At 34.5% G+C, this 18,942-nt stretch overlaps 1 protein-coding gene across 1 annotated transcript; it reads right to left on the reverse strand.

Moving 5' to 3' along the window:
* LOC128679872 (facilitated trehalose transporter Tret1-like) lies at positions 1–18,913 on the reverse strand. The gene is made up of 9 exons (XM_053762356.2): positions 18,600–18,913; positions 8,997–9,226; positions 6,228–6,397; positions 5,267–5,420; positions 4,937–5,069; positions 4,381–4,493; positions 3,428–3,544; positions 2,554–2,748; positions 1–1,865 (listed from the first exon to the last, which is right to left on the reverse strand). Exons 1-9 carry the CDS (start codon positions 18,805–18,807, stop codon positions 1,596–1,598), a joined length of 1,590 nt encoding a protein of 529 aa, XP_053618331.1. The 5' UTR covers positions 18,808–18,913; the 3' UTR covers positions 1–1,595.
* Between the last annotated feature and the right edge of the window lie 29 nt (positions 18,914–18,942).

Here is an 18,942-nt window from a genome sequence, read left to right on the forward strand (position 1 = left end):
TTAACAGCAACTTGTAAGGCAACAAGTCTTGTAAATAAATTCGTTTATTCGATAAAATTCAACAATTAAAATACTTACAATGCATGACATGGCTAAACTCAGTCTAACCACGTTATAATTAATGTATTAAATAAATAATCATTGTTTTTATTAATATGGATATTTTTTGTAAAAATATGTCTGGTTACCGAATAATTTTTGATTTTTGTAACAAACAATAAGTACATATTATACAACACAAGTTTAGAGCCTAGTTTGCGCCGGTGACTATTGTCTGTTTAAATATCAAAGTCAGTAATCAGACGTATCTATAAATAAAAAAAATCAAGATTTCAATTAAAAACGTGCTTTTACAAAGCACAAGTAAAACTTAGAATAATTGAAATAATTCTATTAATTTTAATTTCTATAATACGTTTAGTACATAACTAAACAATTAAATACAATAAAAATATCTACCAAGGGGATTAAACTTAAAAAATAACTAGGTAATTTGCGTGTTTTTTTGTAAAAGTGTTCAGAGTTACGAAAATAAATTTTGACTAAATTTTTTTACTTCCAAAACTTTTTAAGTAAAGTATTTTACTTATTTCAAACCGCACAAGTTGCTACTTAGGTTAATAAACAAATGACAGGTTGTGATCACTTATTACAATTTAATCTCCTAGTAGATCGATATTTATCACAATGAATGTGAAATCTATTCACAAATTAATAGTTTATAAATCATTACATTATATACATTTTACATTTACGATTATCACATAAAATATATTATTATGGCCTAGCGACTAAGTTTTTGCTCAGTGAGCAAGTTCTTAAACTTGCCAACTAGAAGGCACATACTACAATCCTGAATAAAACATACATACAACATTGACTTTTTAAGAAAATAATGTTTTTCAATCCATTACATTATTTTCAATCCATTTCATCATCGTTACTGTTAAAAAGGATACTATCTTAACTCATTTTGTTTTCTTGAAACAAATTAATAAAGAAAACAGATATTTTCTGTTGGTCTATTAATTACCTTAACGATTCTTATATAATTCAATGCCACAAGGAAATATAAGTAAATAGAACATATACAATTAGGAATAAATTCATCAATGTTAGAATTTTAGCCAGTTTGGTGTGAAGGTGGACAGAGAAAACTATAGACGTTGTTACTTCGCTAATGCTAGAAAGAGAGCAGTGTATTATAAATACACGTGCAGAAATAGGACAGAGCGCGAACTCCTTTTGCCATTCATAACAGCTTTTACAAGGCAACTTTTGCAACCTGCCAAAAAAGCATATTGAATACTTATTCTGTCTCATATTGCTACGACCATTATAGTGTATAGTTTTCTTTGTCTTTGGCTTTAAACTTTTTCTGAATAATATCAGGTAAATTTACGATAATAAATTGACAGCCGTAGAACAAATGACTCACAGCATTCAAATTTTCCGTAACACTTATAAATAGAGTATAGCTAACGCACAGAAATGACTACGATATGTTCTGTACTATACACACAAACTTCATATAATAGTTCACAAATAAAATATTGTATATAACACATCACAAAACACTATTTCTCTCACTCACACTAAGGCATAATATCAGTCTTATTGCTGTCTTTTATCTCTTTCTCTCGATTTCTGCCAGAGAGCTTCTCGTAAATCTCTTCGACAGACTTGTTCCTGGTTTCGGGGAAGTCTAATACTGTATAAAAGCAGCCGATGAAGCAGACCACGGCGAAGAATAAGAAGGTCCAATGCGTTCCGATGAGTTCACACAAGCTGGTGAACCATTTCGTCTGAATGAAGTTGCTAAGCTTCGCGCAGATGTTGGCGAAGGACGAGACTGTGCCACGGAGCTGTAGTTGAAATGGACATCATTAAAATTTCATCTAAATATAAAGACGTGGTGGTAACTACTGAGTAATTTAATATACTGTTATATTGATATCACATGCTACATTAGCTAGAAAGATTACAATTATAATTTAGTCCAAATACTGACCATAATCATTAATAAGTGTATATAAACAGTTACGCCTAGTTCGATTTTTCAGAGAAGATATAGATAACTTCACATCAAAAAGTGGGAAAAAGGTAAAGAAGATGGCGATAAAAGTAAAGATTATTGAAATTAAAAAGGTTCAGATCCTAATCGTGTCACATGAGTGTGTATACCAATTTGACTCATGTATAGTTTCATAGAACACTACTTGCTTCCTATGAAGGAAAGCATATAGAAAAAATCTGCACACTGATTGACTGTAGCTCATTACCACTGAGTACCACTTGTAATTATAGACATAATATGTAATTATTTGCCGCTAGATGTCAGTAAGTTGTCATAAAAGTAAGATACCTGTACAGACTTATATAAAATCTGACACCAGTGTTATTACACTATGAATAGACATAATTTGTTAAGTAGTAGGTACTGCTTATATACTATGTTAGTACAAATTAATTTATCCCTAAATATAATTTGCAATGTCAAATTGAGGAAAGTTACATAAAGATGAGGACAAAGCAAAAGATTAAAGTGCTAACTTGGAACGTGAACAGATCAGTGATGATGATATACGAGATGGGCTGAAACCCGGCGGCGTCAGCGAAGATGCACAGACACATGGCCAGCACGGGCAGCCAGCCCGGCAGCCACACGCCCACCGACGTCAGGTAGAACCACGCTGACAGCACCAACATGCCCACTCCCACTGCAAACGAGGTGGTCACCAGGAGCAGCTGCAATAAACAAAAAGAAAAGATTTAAACACTTAACATTCTGGAAGCGAATTAAAAACATAGAATGTGCTAGCTGCTTCTCTTCCCGCGTAAAAGTCAACCAAGGAAAAGGGCTATAGGGTGGTTCTCAGAGCATGTGGACCGCTGCGAAACACAAGAATTAGTTTTACTACGAGTACCTGAATTTTAAAATAATTAATCTGTACTGTGGTAATATTTCCTTCCTTAAGATAATTGACAGATCGTAATGACAGCGCGGCCGCAGCGATCGAAACGCTCTGAGAACCAGTCTATAAACTAAAGTTTCTTCTCATAGGCGATGGCAAAGAAAGAAGCAAAGTCCTATTTAATCTTTGTCCTATTTAATACCACCATTTAACCCGCCATACAGAAGGCTAAGTGTGGGTTGCATTTCACTTCTCACTATCGAGTCGATTTCCAGACACAGCTAACCAATCACATAGAAGTGTGGCTATCGCCACGCGCACTGTGGCGCACTGTGATTGGTTAATTACGTCTCACTGCAAATCGACTCGATAGTAGTCGATTCACAGTGAGCCATAGTTAACCAATCAAACACAAACCTACACTTTGCCGCAGCTAAACGCGGCCTTCGAGTTTCGCAGCTCATGGCTTGGCAATGGAGTAAAACGTATGTGTAAATGAAGTAGGTACTTACTTTTCTCCCAGTCTTCTCTACAATACACGTGGCGACAGTGGAGCCGATCAGCTGTACCACTCCGATCATCATGACCTGCTTGTTGGGACTGAGGTTCAGGTCGATTGACTCCGACGCCTGGATACATAGAATTGAATATGTTTATGGAGAGTACAGTTTGTCTTGTAATATACATTCACATGTAAACAATAAAGCATTTAAATAAATATTGGTTGCCAAAAATACGTTTCATTCAAGTGTAATTTGTAATAACACTAGTAATTGCCTGCGACTGCGCTCGCAGCAAAAAGTATCCTATGCTATGTCGCCTTCAGTCTCCACATTTCCAACTATCTTCACATAAAAAATGTTGTGCTTCGTTATAACGTGAAATAACAACAACTAAATCAAAACATTCACAAATTGTATTAGTATGGATCTATCAAAATTAAATCAAAAGAAAATAAAAAACGCTTTTAGCAATGAGACAACAAACTACCAAGGTAATGATAATTAATTTCTGTTTCATAATTATTATTGTACCAACTGTACATTAAAGAGACCATTCATTCATTCGAAATAAATCTTTATAAAGAGTAAAAAAATCAATGTAATGTCGTTTATTCGTTTTATACGACCTCAGTGGCGCAGTGGTAAAGTTCTTGCCACTGAACCGAGAGGTCCCGGGTTCGATCCCCGGTCGGGTCATGATGAAAAATGATCTTTTTCTGATTGGCCCGGGTCTTGGATGTTTATCTATATATGTATTTGTTATAAAAACATATAGTATCGTTGAGTTAGTATCCCATAACACAAGTCTCGAACTTACTTTGGGGCTAGCTCAATCTGTGATTTGTCCTAATATATATATATATATATATATATATACGCTGACCCCGGGATTCGCGGCTTCTCAACCCCGAACTCAACTGGCAACTAGCAGAGATGAGAGAGAGATGTAATGTTGTAAGAACCTGTCCAAACACGATGCCAGCGTAGATCAGCACGATGAGGTACCCGTCGAATTGTTGAGTGATCTTGATGACGAGCGTGATGATGAAAGCTTTGAACGTTGGCTTGTCGCGCACTGGAATAAAATCAGCATGTTCTTTATTTATACACATAACAAATTCCAGTATAAATAGTACAATTCAAAAAACAGTGTACATATTACAGATCATATAAATGCAAAAAAGTGAAGAAGTGCCAAGACAACAGGAGTTTTTACTCTCTCTGGAGTTTTAACCATTTAAATTACGTTAATTTTTATACAAATCACCACAACTATGTGATTTGTATCTTACTTATTATTATATATTTGTTAAAAATTCTTAGGAGACATAAAGGAGCATATAAAGGGCGCTTTTTCTTGAAAGACTCTTTCTTTCAGGCATCTCTTTTAGCTATATTTAGCCACAGTACAGTACAACTATGGTAAACTAAAGTAATCTCTAATATATATATATTAGAGATTACTTTAGTTTACCATTGAACCTTATGCATATGCATAAGGTTCAAATTAGTACTCACGTATAATACTCCAAGGCGAGTTATTGCCAGCCCTGGTCTGCTTCTCCACCTTCACGATACTCTCTATTTCCATCTCTATACTCCTGTCTATCACTGAGGTACCGCGCAGCCAAGCTAACACTGTCTTTGCTTCCTGGAAATAAGGTATATTTTTGAAATATTTACCCAGTAGCTATAATGGCCGATTATGGGAACTCTGGATGTGTTCTTTCATTAGAATTAAGGATGGTCGATTGGATATCGAGTGGATAACAAAGTCACTTAACTGAAAATAATAATTTTGTTTCAGTAACAAACATACACAAATACATAGAGTAATAGTTTCCTTACGTCAATCTTTCCTTGCTTGACGAGGAACTCCGGCGTCTCAGGCATAATGAGGAAGATGAAGAATACCACGGTCGGCACCAGCAGACCCATCCACAGCATAGTGCTCACTGAGAGTATGTCAGCGCACACATAACTGGCCAGGTAGCCTATATTCCTGAAAAAAAAATTGTACTTGTACAGGTTATGGCCAGAAAGGCTGTATGGGCTTAGATCCCTTTGTCTTTCCATTTGGATAAACGAAATAAATAAAAAATGGTTATGGCCAGTTCTGTAAAAAAACAAGTTTTTAACATTATACCTACTTATATATATTTTTATTTTGCAAACTACGTAACTGGCAAGTAAACCTAGATATTTCGAAAAACTAATTAATTTTGCATATGGCCAGGTATGGCTACCTGGCCTGTACCTACATAATCAAAATTAATCAATCACCTGAAATGAAAAAAGAAGTTTAGTAACCAGAATCAAGAATATTGATACTTTTTCAATTTTCAAATAAAATAATTCTATATTCAAACACATGCTAACAAATTTAATCCAATTAAATATAACAACTATCTATAATATACTATTTATAAACCAGTAAGGCTTTACATAATAGTTCGATCACGTAATATGGTCAAGTCTGTTCAGTGCCCCCATCATTATTATCACCTGTACCTTCAAGATTCTACTGTTAATTATGCGAAGTAGATACATACCTAAGTTCCAGAACGTTTCATATTAAACCAGTCTTAAAAAACTATAAAACCGAATAAAATGGGAAAAAGTAAAGTACCATCATTTTATTAAAATTATTATTCACACTTCTTTTTTTATTTATTTATAGCTGCAAATGACGGCTTCGGACAAAAATTTTGGTTATAGTACATAAGAATTCACAAAGTTTTTTTTTCACAAATCAGATCGCTAGTTTCAGAGATTAGCGCGTTCAAAGTAACATATAAACCATAGTTACCTATTCAATATAAGTAGTGACCCGAGAGCGCCTCTGAGGTCGATGTCACTGATCTCTTTCAGGTAGATAGGTAGCACGATGTAGCAGGCCGAGCAAGGGATCCCGGCTATGGCCCTTGCGAAGATGAGCGCCCACGGCGACAGGCAGAATAGCTTTATCTGCCAGTAAATCTGAAAAAATGTTTTTAAAACTGGCTGGAAAGACACCGATAAGTTATTAGAAATGACTTTTTATAAAAGACGAAAGAAGCAATTTAGAAAAAAATTAAAACATTACAATCAATTTCGAATACCTATATTCGAAATTGAATGTAATGTTTTAAATTTTTTCTTACTAGTCAGAAATATTGCGAAAGGTATTTGTCGAAAACAATTTCTGTGTACGTCAATAATATCTCATCAATCTTCCCAAATTAATTTCAAATTCGCCCTTAGTACTGTCACATAGGTATTCATTTACGGTAACTAGATATCCATATCCATAGGCACGAAATGACAGATACGCTTATGAAATTACATGAGAATAATCTATTGAAGAAAATAATAATTAAATAAATAATTATTTTATGACAAATCACGCAGATTGAGCTAGCTCCAAAGTAAGTTCGAGACTTGTGTTATATGGATACTAACTCAACGATACTATATTTTATAACAAATACATACGGGCCAATCAGAAAAAGTTTATTTTCCACCATGACCCGACCGGGGATCGAACCCGGGACCTCTCGGTTCAGTGGCAAGAACTTTACCACTGAGCCACCTAGGTCGTCAAGTTTGATGAAGAAGTTTGATTGCCACAAAGTAGAAAAAAAATTGCCCAAGCATGTAGATAGTCTATTTTTGACAAAACATTGTTAAAATTTTCCGTCAAACACAACCATGTCGGGCATGAAGACCGCGACCAACACTTCTAGTAAGACAATATAAATTCTATTGTTGCCGAATCTGTGTCGGTATTTAATCAACAAGCCTACATAAAGAAGTTTAGTTAGTGTAAAGAATACTGTATGGAAAAACACGATAAAAAACCTATTGCTTTGAATTTAGAATATCAATAGACAAACGTAGAGTTTTTCTAAAGAATAAAAAAAACAAAAGCGCTCCGGTGGTGAGTGATGATGTTCGTAGGAAGGAACGTTTTTATTTTACGGTTCATTAATTTTTGTCGTTTGAGATAGGTATTTAGTTAGGAAAAAGGAAGGAAACAAATTTTTTCAATTTGTTAGTATAGATAATAGTCTTTTGGAAGACTCTAATTAGGTATAGGTACTGAAATGTTATGTGTAAAAAAGTCTTACTTAACTAATAAAGATTCTGTTTCGAGTTTGTTGAGGGTGTGATAAAGTAATGCCACTATCGCCGAAATCAGACAGATGAAAACGCGAATGAATGTACATTGCGTAGTCTGTACATGTGTATGAGAGCTCCGTATGAAAATTCATGTTTTTGTGTTTATCGCGAACAGACAGACAGACACAAACGCGGCAGGACTTTGTTTTATAATATGTAAGGAATGTGATGATGATAAAGGATTTACTTCATACTTAATAATTGTAATACGTAATAGTATATCTGTCACGCATGTACGATTAAACCGCTATGCTAAGCCGAATGTGATGAAATTTTGACTACGTACATAATTACAATCAATGACACGAGATCGAACATACATAGGCTAACGCCGCGGGTGTAGCTGCAGGTTACGGCTAATCTATTATTAAAAGAAATAAAGAGGTAAGCATTTGTGAGTTTGCATGTTTGAGGCGGGTAATCTCCGAAACTACCGAACCGATTTCAAAAATTCTTTTACCATTAGAAATGTACCATTATCCAAGATTGCTATAAGCTGTAAGAATTTTATCTCAAAATTACCACAGGAGCGAAGCCCCGGGCAACATGTAGTTCAAAATAATTTCATTGACAAAATCTTTACCTTGTGTCATATCGCAAAGAATACAACGAAATGTTGATAAAACGTCAGCATCGAGATTACAAACAAGTGAAATTACTATTGGAACGAAGCCATTGTTGTTTCCATTTCAGTTCGAAGAGTTTCCTTTAAATATGAGATGTTTGCATACCGTGAACGGGAAATGAATGGTTTTCTTTTAATAATTAAATACTTATTAGAATTTAAACCGCTATTAAAACCGATAAGAATGTAATAAATCGAATACATTGGTTTCTGTATATGTGTTGAGCACTTAGAAGAAGAAAAATACAAATAGGTATATATTTATTAGCTATACAATTCCAATTTATATTTTCTGGAATGTCATTTTTATTTTAGAGTAAAACAAACACAACTTCGCTCTGCGGAACCAGTTCTAACTGGTTACAAAAATAACACTGGCCGGGGTCACTTTCGTTTACGAATTATTATATACTTTTTTCTTGTTAATTTGCAGAATGTGGACTCCCACATATTTTAGGCGAAATTTAATTAAATAAATTATTTTATTTTAAAACGTGACTTTTTTTGATGGGAGCCACGTATTATTAAAAAAAGAACTTTAATAACCTGTAATAAATATTACACATTATACCAACCTCAAGACATACTATCTAATGAAAATCCTGCAGTACCTACTTACTTCATTTTATCGCGTTCATACAGACAGACAGACGCGGCAGAAGACTTTGTTTTATAACATGTAAGGATATAACATGTTAACCCGTTATGTTGACGCATCGTTCGTGTTCAATATATTTTTTGTAACTTGTGTAATTGTCTGAATAAATTTTAATAATATAATTAAACACTCACAATAAGCGACAATGTGGTGATGAGCGTCATCACCTTCCTGCCGTACTTGTCTGTCAGGTGGCCCATGGGGGCGCCGAAGATGATCGCAGTGATGTACGTGACGGACGTCATCCAGGATATGTCGGACGACGTGAACGGCTGCGCGGACGGCCCCTCCGGGGACTGCAGCACGGATATCATGGGCGAAAGCCAGCCTTGCACCATGCCGAAGCTGAGCAAGGGAATTGTTACTGCAATCAATCAATCATTTATTTCATCAGACATTGGTAGTACTTACATGGTGTATGATGTGATAAATGGCAATGGTCAACGCTGCGTCATTTGGCATAGTATAGAAAATTTATCAAGTTTAAAAAGACAATCAAAATAGAAATATAATTATGCAAAAACAGTGAACTGAATGTCAAATACAAGCATGAAAATACATTTAATAATGTAATCAGAATACATTTTTGACTGTTTGTATAATATTGAGGAGGTTAATGGTGCTGTAATTAACCTGTGATTGTGGCGGTCATGTCATTCTCACAATGGTCGATCATTGGATGGGTGAATAAAAATGTATTATATTCAGCTCCTCCGTGGCACGTATATACGAGAAGCTGTTGGTCCCGGTTGTATTTGCAGTCGTTAAAACTCGCCATTAGTAATGGGCCCGCGTGGTGGGTCATGGCCCATACTCCTTATACATCCATAAGGAAGGCCTGTGTCCCAGCAGGACGTTCAAATGTGGCAGTTGAGAATGATAATGATAATATACCAATTAGCCGATCGGCCTATTATTATGGCATAAAAAAATTGTCCGATTTTATTATACATTTTTAATACAAAACAATAACTTTATAGCACATAATAAAAATATAGATACAGATACAATCTTAACTTAATTACATTAGCAAAAGGCCTTATCGCTGTGAGCGAATTACTTTCAGGTAACCACTTGGAGAATTATAAGAAAAGACTAAGAATTGAATGGTCTAAAAAATAAATGAACATACCTATACTGAAATAATATAGGTAATATTCTTAGAATATTATTTCGGACCAATTGAATTAGTGAACAATCGGCTGATTGTCAAAAATACACGTGAGGTCCAACAGAAATATAAACTTCAGAATTGTGACAACCGTGCAATGATCAAAAAGTTAAGCCAAAAGAACTTCATATATTTCAAAACACTATATAATTTCTTGAGCGACACACGATAGCGCGTTCTAAAACTAAATATCGCCATCTAGTGACATAAATATTCAATTTTAATATTGGCGATTATTTTAATTAGGCTAGTAGGGAATTGGACAATCAATCAAAAAATCAATCAATCGCGAATTAGACCATCGGAATGTTTGTCATTTTTTGAATTGTAAATCAATCGCAATTTGTACTGATCGCTACTAAATACTATTTATTACTATTTCATATTATTTAAAACTAGCACTTTCTCGAAAAGAATTTACTTAAAATGCTTTAAAAAAACATTAAACAGGTATACTGCGTTTCTAAACGCCGAAAGGTCGTTTTACAAAATCAATGGCAGAATTATATTTTTGTTCTTTTATTTTATTACAACTTTATTATTGATACTTAAAAGGTAGTTTGCCAATAATATTTACATTTTACATGCAGTTTTGCACATTTATATCTTCCTACTACACCTACTATACATTTCTTAAGGTCAATGTTTATTGTGTTTATGATTTAGGTAGGTCGTGAACTCAAGTAAGGTCACCGAACTGGTAAAAAACGAGTTTTTTTTTACAATAATGTCATTTTTGCCACAAGCTTTTCATGTCGTCAGAGAGATTATGTTGCATGCAACATAAAAACGAAAAATGTTCAGTATAAACTGTTGAGGAGTTCCCTCGTCGGAAGCCGATCCTGGGCGCACCATTAATTAATGTATTGTCTGACAAGTGGAAGTAGGTGAAATTTAATTTGTAAGATTTGAATACAGACAGACAATAGGTGGTATTAACATATATGATTGTGTCCCATGTCAAACCATAGTTATGATTTTGGATGGCTTGATTTAATGACTGTACTCGTCTATGTCTCGAGAGAATTGGAAAGCTACCTACATCCTTACATTATAAAACAAAGTTCTCAACCGCGTCTGTCTGTCTGTTCGCGATAAAATCAAAAACGACTGCACGGATTTTCATGCGGATTTCACGAATAGATACGTGTGATTCCTGAGGAAGGATTAGGTGTATAATGTATTATGTTTTTACCCGAGCGAAGCCGGGTCGGGCCGCTAGTTTTATAGAAAACTAGAAAAAACATTCACGTGATTAATGGACGACCCCCAACACTAAAAGTTATTAGCATCAAATAAATTTTTGATTGTTTTTTTTTCTATTTTTATTATAATTAAAATACCTACATACTTAATTGTTAAATAATATTTTTACTAATTAAGTTATCTAAGTAGAATTTATGACCATCCATAAAAAAATATTACTAGCCTAGTATTCAAGCTAGACGCTAACAGATGGCTGAAGTGTCGAAGTCAAAGTTAAGTATAAATCACGAATAGAGAATATAATTATTTTTATCATAAATAATTACTAGCTGCGCTCCGATGTTTCGCTCTCGTGGGAATTCAGAGATAAAAAGTACCCTACTTATCTAAATCTCCTGTTACAGGATATCCTACTAACATTATAAAGGCGAAAGTTTGTGAGGATGTATGTGTGTATGTTTGTTTCTCTTTTATACAAAATCTACTGGACCGTGTGTTACGAAATTTGGTACACGGGTAGAATATAACCTGGATTAACACATATGCTACTTTCACCTCGAAATTCCAACGGGAGCGTGCCACGAGGCGCAGCTAGTATTATAAATGCGAAAGTTTGTGGGGATGTATGTGTGTATGTTTGTAACTCTTTCACGCAAAATCTACTAGACCGATTGTTGTGAAATGTGCTGGACCGATGGTACACGGGTAGAATATAACCTGGAATAACACATAGGGTACTTCTTATCCAGAAATTCCGCAGCTAGGCAACTGATGGCCGAGGGTCCTGGCACTCGAAGGCTCCAGGCTGCCAACTCGAAAGATCCGACATCTTCTATCATATCATTATTTTTTTATTTTTACCCAAAAAACCTGTATCAAAGTCATGTGACTCATTATTAATCTTGTATATGCGCATATAAATTAAAAAAAACTTGCTAGCATTTACATTTTAACGTATGTTAAAAAATAAATTAAAATGCTTCTAGATCTTACATAATTTGAATTTTCAAACCACGCCTATATATAATTTTATAAGTAAGTAAGTACCTACGAGTATATCAAAATGTCATATTCATCGTATCTGTCACAGTTTATACTTATTTAGGTACGATAAAATCAGTGAAATTAAGTAATACTTAAGCCTGTAATTCTCATTCAGTATGCCACGTTTGAATGTCGATTTTTATTTCATTTAGTTTTTCAAAGCGAAACCAATGGTCGGTGCAGATAATTCTTAGTAACAACAAAAAAAAAGGTAACAGGGTATAGACAATTCCAAAGTGTGAACAACTTTTTTTTTTACGTTGATATACAGTCGCCAGCATCATTTCGTGTCCCGACTCCATTACAGCACAGATTACTATAAATACTTTGAAACGGCGTTCTGTCCTGAATTCGTATAATTCGACCCATTCGGTTTTGTTCAGTAATTATTTAATAATGTCATGGCATAGAACGGTAGGCGCACGCCATGTTTTAACAATTGCATTCTTGATATTTTTATTGTTGACCTATTGATTTATTAAAAGGATTTTTATGATTAAATCTCAGCTTAATTTTTTGTTTTTTTTTTAAGTGTTTATTTTCTACTTACCCAGGCTTTACTCTCTTAGGAATTTTGGTGCATTAATCAGATTCATTCAGAGCCAGAGGTAACGCGCGTATGACATCCGTTGTGTTGCAAGCCAGAGGCTGCGGTCACATAGTTGGACTGCACGCCTGTTTGCTTGCTCTAGTACATATATACAAAATATATTCGAAAAACAATAGGTACAATATTGTTTGAACATTTACTTAAAGATAAAGCTTTTATTTACCACAACGAAAAACGTTGAACGTGTAACGACAATGTTTAGCTATAGTGTATAGCCGGCACAATGTTGGCCACCGATGAATTTGTGATGGTACTGGATTTTCGTCAAAATTTTAAATTTTGAATTTAGAAAGGAAGACTTCGAAGAAGCTGCAGGAAGAAGCAATAGGTAGGTATTTTGTGACTCATATTTTTGTTTCTAATGTAAAACCATGGAATTAAGTACTTATTAAATCCATGTGTAAAACTTAACCGGTTGGAATATATTTTGTTACGGCTGCATTTTTTACACAAAGAAACATCTGCTCAGTTAGATTTCCATACATTACGTAGATGTATTGCCAATTTTTAAGTTTAGGTACCTACCTTAATATCTGTAGCGAAATTTATTTAAAAACAAAATACTTTTTACAAAAGGAAATGGACAGCCGTACATTTATTTTTTTAACAAAACAACATATCACAATGAAATAGGAAACTCAGTTCAAACGTACCTAAAAATTTTTTTGTATGTAATGACGCAGTTTTTTACAGAAAGTACTTTAGTATATTGAAGGTTATTTAAAATTGAGGCGTGTGGTCCTATTCTAGGGCAATATAAATGCCCTAGAATAGGACCACTCCATATCCTCACTACACACATAGCCTTGGCTGCTGATATGCGACAACAGCATTTCCAAAGAGGTTTGACGAAAGGCGAGCGGGTTGTAAAATTGCTACCGAATCTTTAGAATATAAAGGTTCACGCTGACCCAGGGCTTCGCGGCGCCACAGACTAACCCGACTAACCATCTTTTATATCTTTGCAAACGAAGTATGTTTAAGTGATAAAATTTTATTATAAAAAATACGACCTGCTATCCACAGCTCCGATCATGTTTGACTCAGAACTATATTCCGAATTTCATCAAAATCGGCCCAGCATAGCGGTTTGGCTGTGAAAGCGAGACAGACAGACAGACTTTCGTATTTATAATATTAGCATGGATGCATGATGCATCCGTTGTATTGATGATAATAATAGATATATTTTATCACAAAGGTAAGTACAGTCAACAGCACATCAACCTACCAAAATTTATTGCTAACTCGCCGCTATTACCGCGCCATAGAGGTTGATGCGATGTGACTTTACCAATTTACAACACATATTATGCAAAGATGGACTTCCGACTAGTAGTTTCCTTAAAAAACAAGTTATAAATATAACCTTTTTTTAGTTGAAGGCGACCATGGAGGCTGGTCCGTATGCAATTGTGCATTGTACAAGATAATGATGACTTTAAATAAGTAGTAAGTACCTAAAATTGCTGTAAACTTGCAAGTTGCCTAGCGTTTACAAATTCCTTGTATAAATGAGCAAAATAAAATTCCAAAATTATCACTGCCACACTAAATCTTATATTAAAAAAAATTCTAACGCGCTACAAGGCAACATGCCTTAAACACTGGCAGCGTTTTCTCCACATTTCTAGTTATATAGCAAAACTTACACGTGGTGTAAGGTGCTAGACTCAAGTCTCTAATACTTTTGGTTCCCTGCTTTATCTACACTTGTAAGTACCGATCTTCTATAGGTAAGTTGCATCAGACAACTTTGACGTTAAGTTTAACCTGTGCAGCAACGGCGACGAAATGGTTAAAGTTAGCTAACATTCGCAAAGTACAATATCATGAACTAGGTGTTGCGCGAGGCTTCGCTCCCGTGGGAATTTTGAAACAATTTATAGCCTATCCTATAGCAATCTTGGATAATGTACCTTTCTAATGGTGAAATATTTTTTTAAATCGGTTCTGTAGTTTCTATGATTACCCGCCTCAAACATTCATACTCACAAACGCCTCCTTCTTTACAATAATAGTATAGATGACGCACTGTTGTATAAACTCGTGTAATTTCTGTTATTGGTGCAATATTTCAACAGCAAAAAAGGGTGAGCTGAATTGGTTAGTTCAAAAAACAATACTGCCTAAGCTAGATCAACAAAAATGAAAAAATATATATATAGGTCATCTGATAGGTCAAAATCGAAGAATGACCGTCGAACTATTGAGGCTTTTCTTTCTATGTATTTCGATTTTATCTATTATCTATCTATCTCTTTCTATTTAGAATCCATTTAGATTTTACTAAATAGAACTAATGGGAATATTTCTGTGGGCTAATTAGCTATTTTATTCAATTGCTGCATTAGTTATTCATTCACAAATACAATCTTATCGCCATCTTGTCAGTATGGCGGCCTCGACCGTTGCCTCAGAAATCGAATCTGCATAAAAATGCAAATAAACTAGAATATAACAAAGTAGGTTCTGCCACCCGTATGGTGTCGATTCTATTTTAAAAACGGTTATATTTAGATCTCATTGCAATTATAAAGCACATAATAAGTAGTAGTAGCACATAATATGCTTTTTTCTTATCCTTTGCATGGCAACGCATCATAACCTTACCTCGTCCTAAACCAAGCAACCACCGTCAAGATCAAAACATTCAGAAACTAGACCTACATTGGCATTTATTCACGTCAATTTTTAAAATTATACTTATACTGTAATGTAATCTAAGATTATTAGTACAAGCTTTTGCCCGTGGCTTCGCCCGTGTCAATCTGCGAAAGCGGAATAGACATGATTTTCATGAAGTCTCACCCCCCATAAAAAAGGAGCCTATCTTGGAACGGGGATCTTTAAGTATATGCATGCCAAATTAGCTTAGCCGTGAAAGCGAATCAGACAAATTTTCGCATAATATTAGTATGGATTTCTCAAAAACCTACAAATTACTGGCATTATATGGAATAACCACTGCTGAGAAGAAATGCCGAAATAACAAATTATACTTCTAAACGAACTCTATAAATAAACTAATGCTGCAAATTCTATAAATTAGACTCCTAAACCTTCATCTAGAATCACACATCTATTGAAACAAGCCCACAACAAAATCCGTTGCGTAGTTTCATAGCGACAAACCGCTATGTTTTATAATGAAATCATTATTATATATATTTATAACAATTAAGTTTTGTTTCACCACTTTCCGATTAAATATAAGAAATAATGCAATTTATATATTATTTATATGTTATACATTTGTTATACTTATTTTTGAAAATAATAATGAAATTAAAAATTCTGGAATCGAGCGGGAATTGAACCAGCGCCCCTATTTATCCGGGACAGTGCTCTTGACCACAGAGCTATCGAGACTGTGTCAGTTCGGCTGAATTAATTCATCTCTTTCGTCTTACGCCGACGTACAGTATTTTCATTAGAGAGTAGTAGGTACTATAATAATAATGCAATTTGACAGAAAAAAATACCTGACAGATAAAATGCAACAGTTATAAAACAATTTTTAACGTTCGATATGTTAATAGGGCTTTATCGAATACCTATGAACATATCAAACGTTGCAGATACAGTTACCGTATTCAGACAGATGCCGGCGCGAATGCACGAACATTGCGTGGTTTTTGTATGAGCGCTTTTATATACCGCAATGAAAAATCAGCAATGTATACCGAATTCGCAAAAAAGTTTGGCGAATTGTTTGCGGATAGTGTATAGCCAGCATTAAACTTTCGTCGCAAATTAGGTGCTGAGTATACCGAATTTTCATAAATAAAGATGACGATACAAACGCGATGCATTATTATGTATGCATTATTATATATGTGTGATGAAAACCGCATCGGAATAGTGATTTTAATGACCTCTGATAAGATTAGATGACTTATCAGGTAAATGTGCGGTGCGACCAAAGATGTAATGGACAGCGTCGTAAACATACTGAGTGACTAAATATTTGAGTGGCCGTCAACATTTTCATTTTTACAAACTTTTATTCAGTTTCACCGGTCCCGATGTTTGCCTGTCTGTCTGTAATCAAATCTTGAAAGTTAGATTTCTTCTACTTCCACTTGTCCTACAGAGTTGAAATTTCCCACGTCGTCGCTTCAGTTTCCATGACAATGTATGATAAGCATGACTTGATGGTGCACCCAGGATCGGCTCCCAACGAAGGAACTCCTCGACGGTTTATTATTTATTGTCCAAATCTTACTGGTATTCTGTCGTTACAGATGCAATAGAATAAAATATAATTGGCGTGTGGTTCCGCCCTAAAATAGGACTACTCCATATTCTCCCGTGGTAGGCAACTGATATGGGCATCAATAGCAATCCTGAAGAGGGTTGACGTCAGGGGCTTAATTCTCATACAGTCGAAGTCCATTTCACCAATTTTCTCCAAATTTTTTAGGTTTAACACGGTTTCTTGACTGACGAAAAATCACAATTGAAAAAGTTTAATTCAATGCATCAGTCGATCGATTTTACCATTGTATTTTTGTTTAAAACCTTCGAAAAAAAATTGAGAAAATTGATGATATGAACTTCGATTGTGTGAGAATTGGGCCCCAGGTAGCCGGCGTGGCCTGTGTATCACAGCCAAGTCTTAAAAATTTTTAGTCTTAATTTTTTACGCTGACACCATGCTTCGCGCCGTCACAGCCTCCGGGAACACGCGGAGATGAGAGTGCAATGAATACTTAACGTCAACCCTCTTTGGGAATGCTGTTTTTGACTATCAAAGCTGTCTTGCCGTACTCGTTTGACATCGATTGGAATGGTCCAATTTTAAGGTGGAAATCACAAGTCATAGGAAACCAGCCTGTAAATATTAGTTCCAGTGTTAGTAGTGGAACTAACATTTATTTTTCTTCTTTATTTGCAAGGGCAACAAACCGGCATACCATGGTGTCAGAGTTTCGGAATGTGTTTTGAGATTGATCAAAATTTACATGTTTGTCTTATTCCTAATTATTTACTGTACCTAAGTACTTACTTAACGATAAACTTTTAAATTTAAATCAATGATACTATTTTTAATTAATTATTTGGACACTGGACACTTTTAGAGAGAATGCTACAAAAAACAACATTAATTTAAACAAATATTAAAAACAATGCTTAAATGAACAGTAATTCATTTAAGCCTATTTCAATCCATGTCATATAATCGCTTTTTTTAAATATTTTAATTAGATATTTACATCGTCAAGAGAGAACAGGGTTTGTTTGTAAACTCTTTATTGCACGAAGAATTAATGGGTTTATGGGTAAAATACAGATAAAATAAAAGTTAAGAATTTTCGACAGGAACCCCGTGTTTATAGGTACCGGTTTACGCCGAAGTGCATATATGTTTATCCTGCATTTGCAAAACACCGTTAATTTGAATGCTATTAACTTCACATTTTAATGGAAGGTGCAAATTTACTTTTAAAGTAAAGTACTTGGGTAAAAATCTAATGTAGGTAGAGGTATTTTTATGTTAAACGAAAATAAACTGATTGTCAATAAAAAAGCGTAAAACGAAATAAATTTTAAATGGGAAATACATACTGGCGGTATAAAAATAAGTAACATAGGTTTTCACTATAAAATACTCAAAGCAATATTTTACGAGTACTGGCTGAAATGAAAATAAACTAAAATATAGCAAAATATTAATAATTTACATTAAAAAAAAATACTTACTGATAACTGCAAATATATATTGGTTAATCCGCGTTCCATTATTCCACATAAACTTTGAAATTATAAAATTCATTTTTGGTATGCACTTATTTTTTAATCGCCACAGATTATCATCCAAACGCGGAGGTGTCTTCGATTCGACTGAGAGCCGATAGCAAGCGCTGATACTACACCACGCGCGACTGATCACTGTGTAGCACTTGACCATTGTCAAGATAGACCTTTTGTCTGTCGCATTTATGGCGCGAAAAAATAATTACGTTTTAATCTTTCTTAACGCGTGATATACATTGTTACAAATTATAAGATTATTCTCAGAGTTGTTCGCTGAAAGGCGCAAGCT

This window comes from Plodia interpunctella, chromosome 22 (genome assembly GCF_027563975.2).
Source record: "Plodia interpunctella isolate USDA-ARS_2022_Savannah chromosome 22, ilPloInte3.2, whole genome shotgun sequence".
Lineage (NCBI taxonomy): Eukaryota > Metazoa > Arthropoda > Insecta > Lepidoptera > Pyralidae > Plodia > Plodia interpunctella.

What these genes read in the sequence shown, in the direction of transcription:
- LOC128679872 (XM_053762356.2), bottom strand. Translation starts at nt 18,807, where the DNA reads ATGGTCAAGTGCTACACAGTGATCAGTCGCGCGTGGTGTAGTATCAGC. An exon ending in ATATATATTTGCAGTTATCA is followed by an intron (nt 9,227 to 18,599) that starts GTAAGTATTTTT and finishes GATTGATTGCAG; the next exon opens with TAACAATTCCCTTGCTCAGC. An exon ending in CTCGCCTTGGAGTATTATAC is followed by an intron (nt 4,494 to 4,936) that starts GTGAGTACTAAT and finishes ATTTTATTCCAG; the next exon opens with TGCGCGACAAGCCAACGTTC.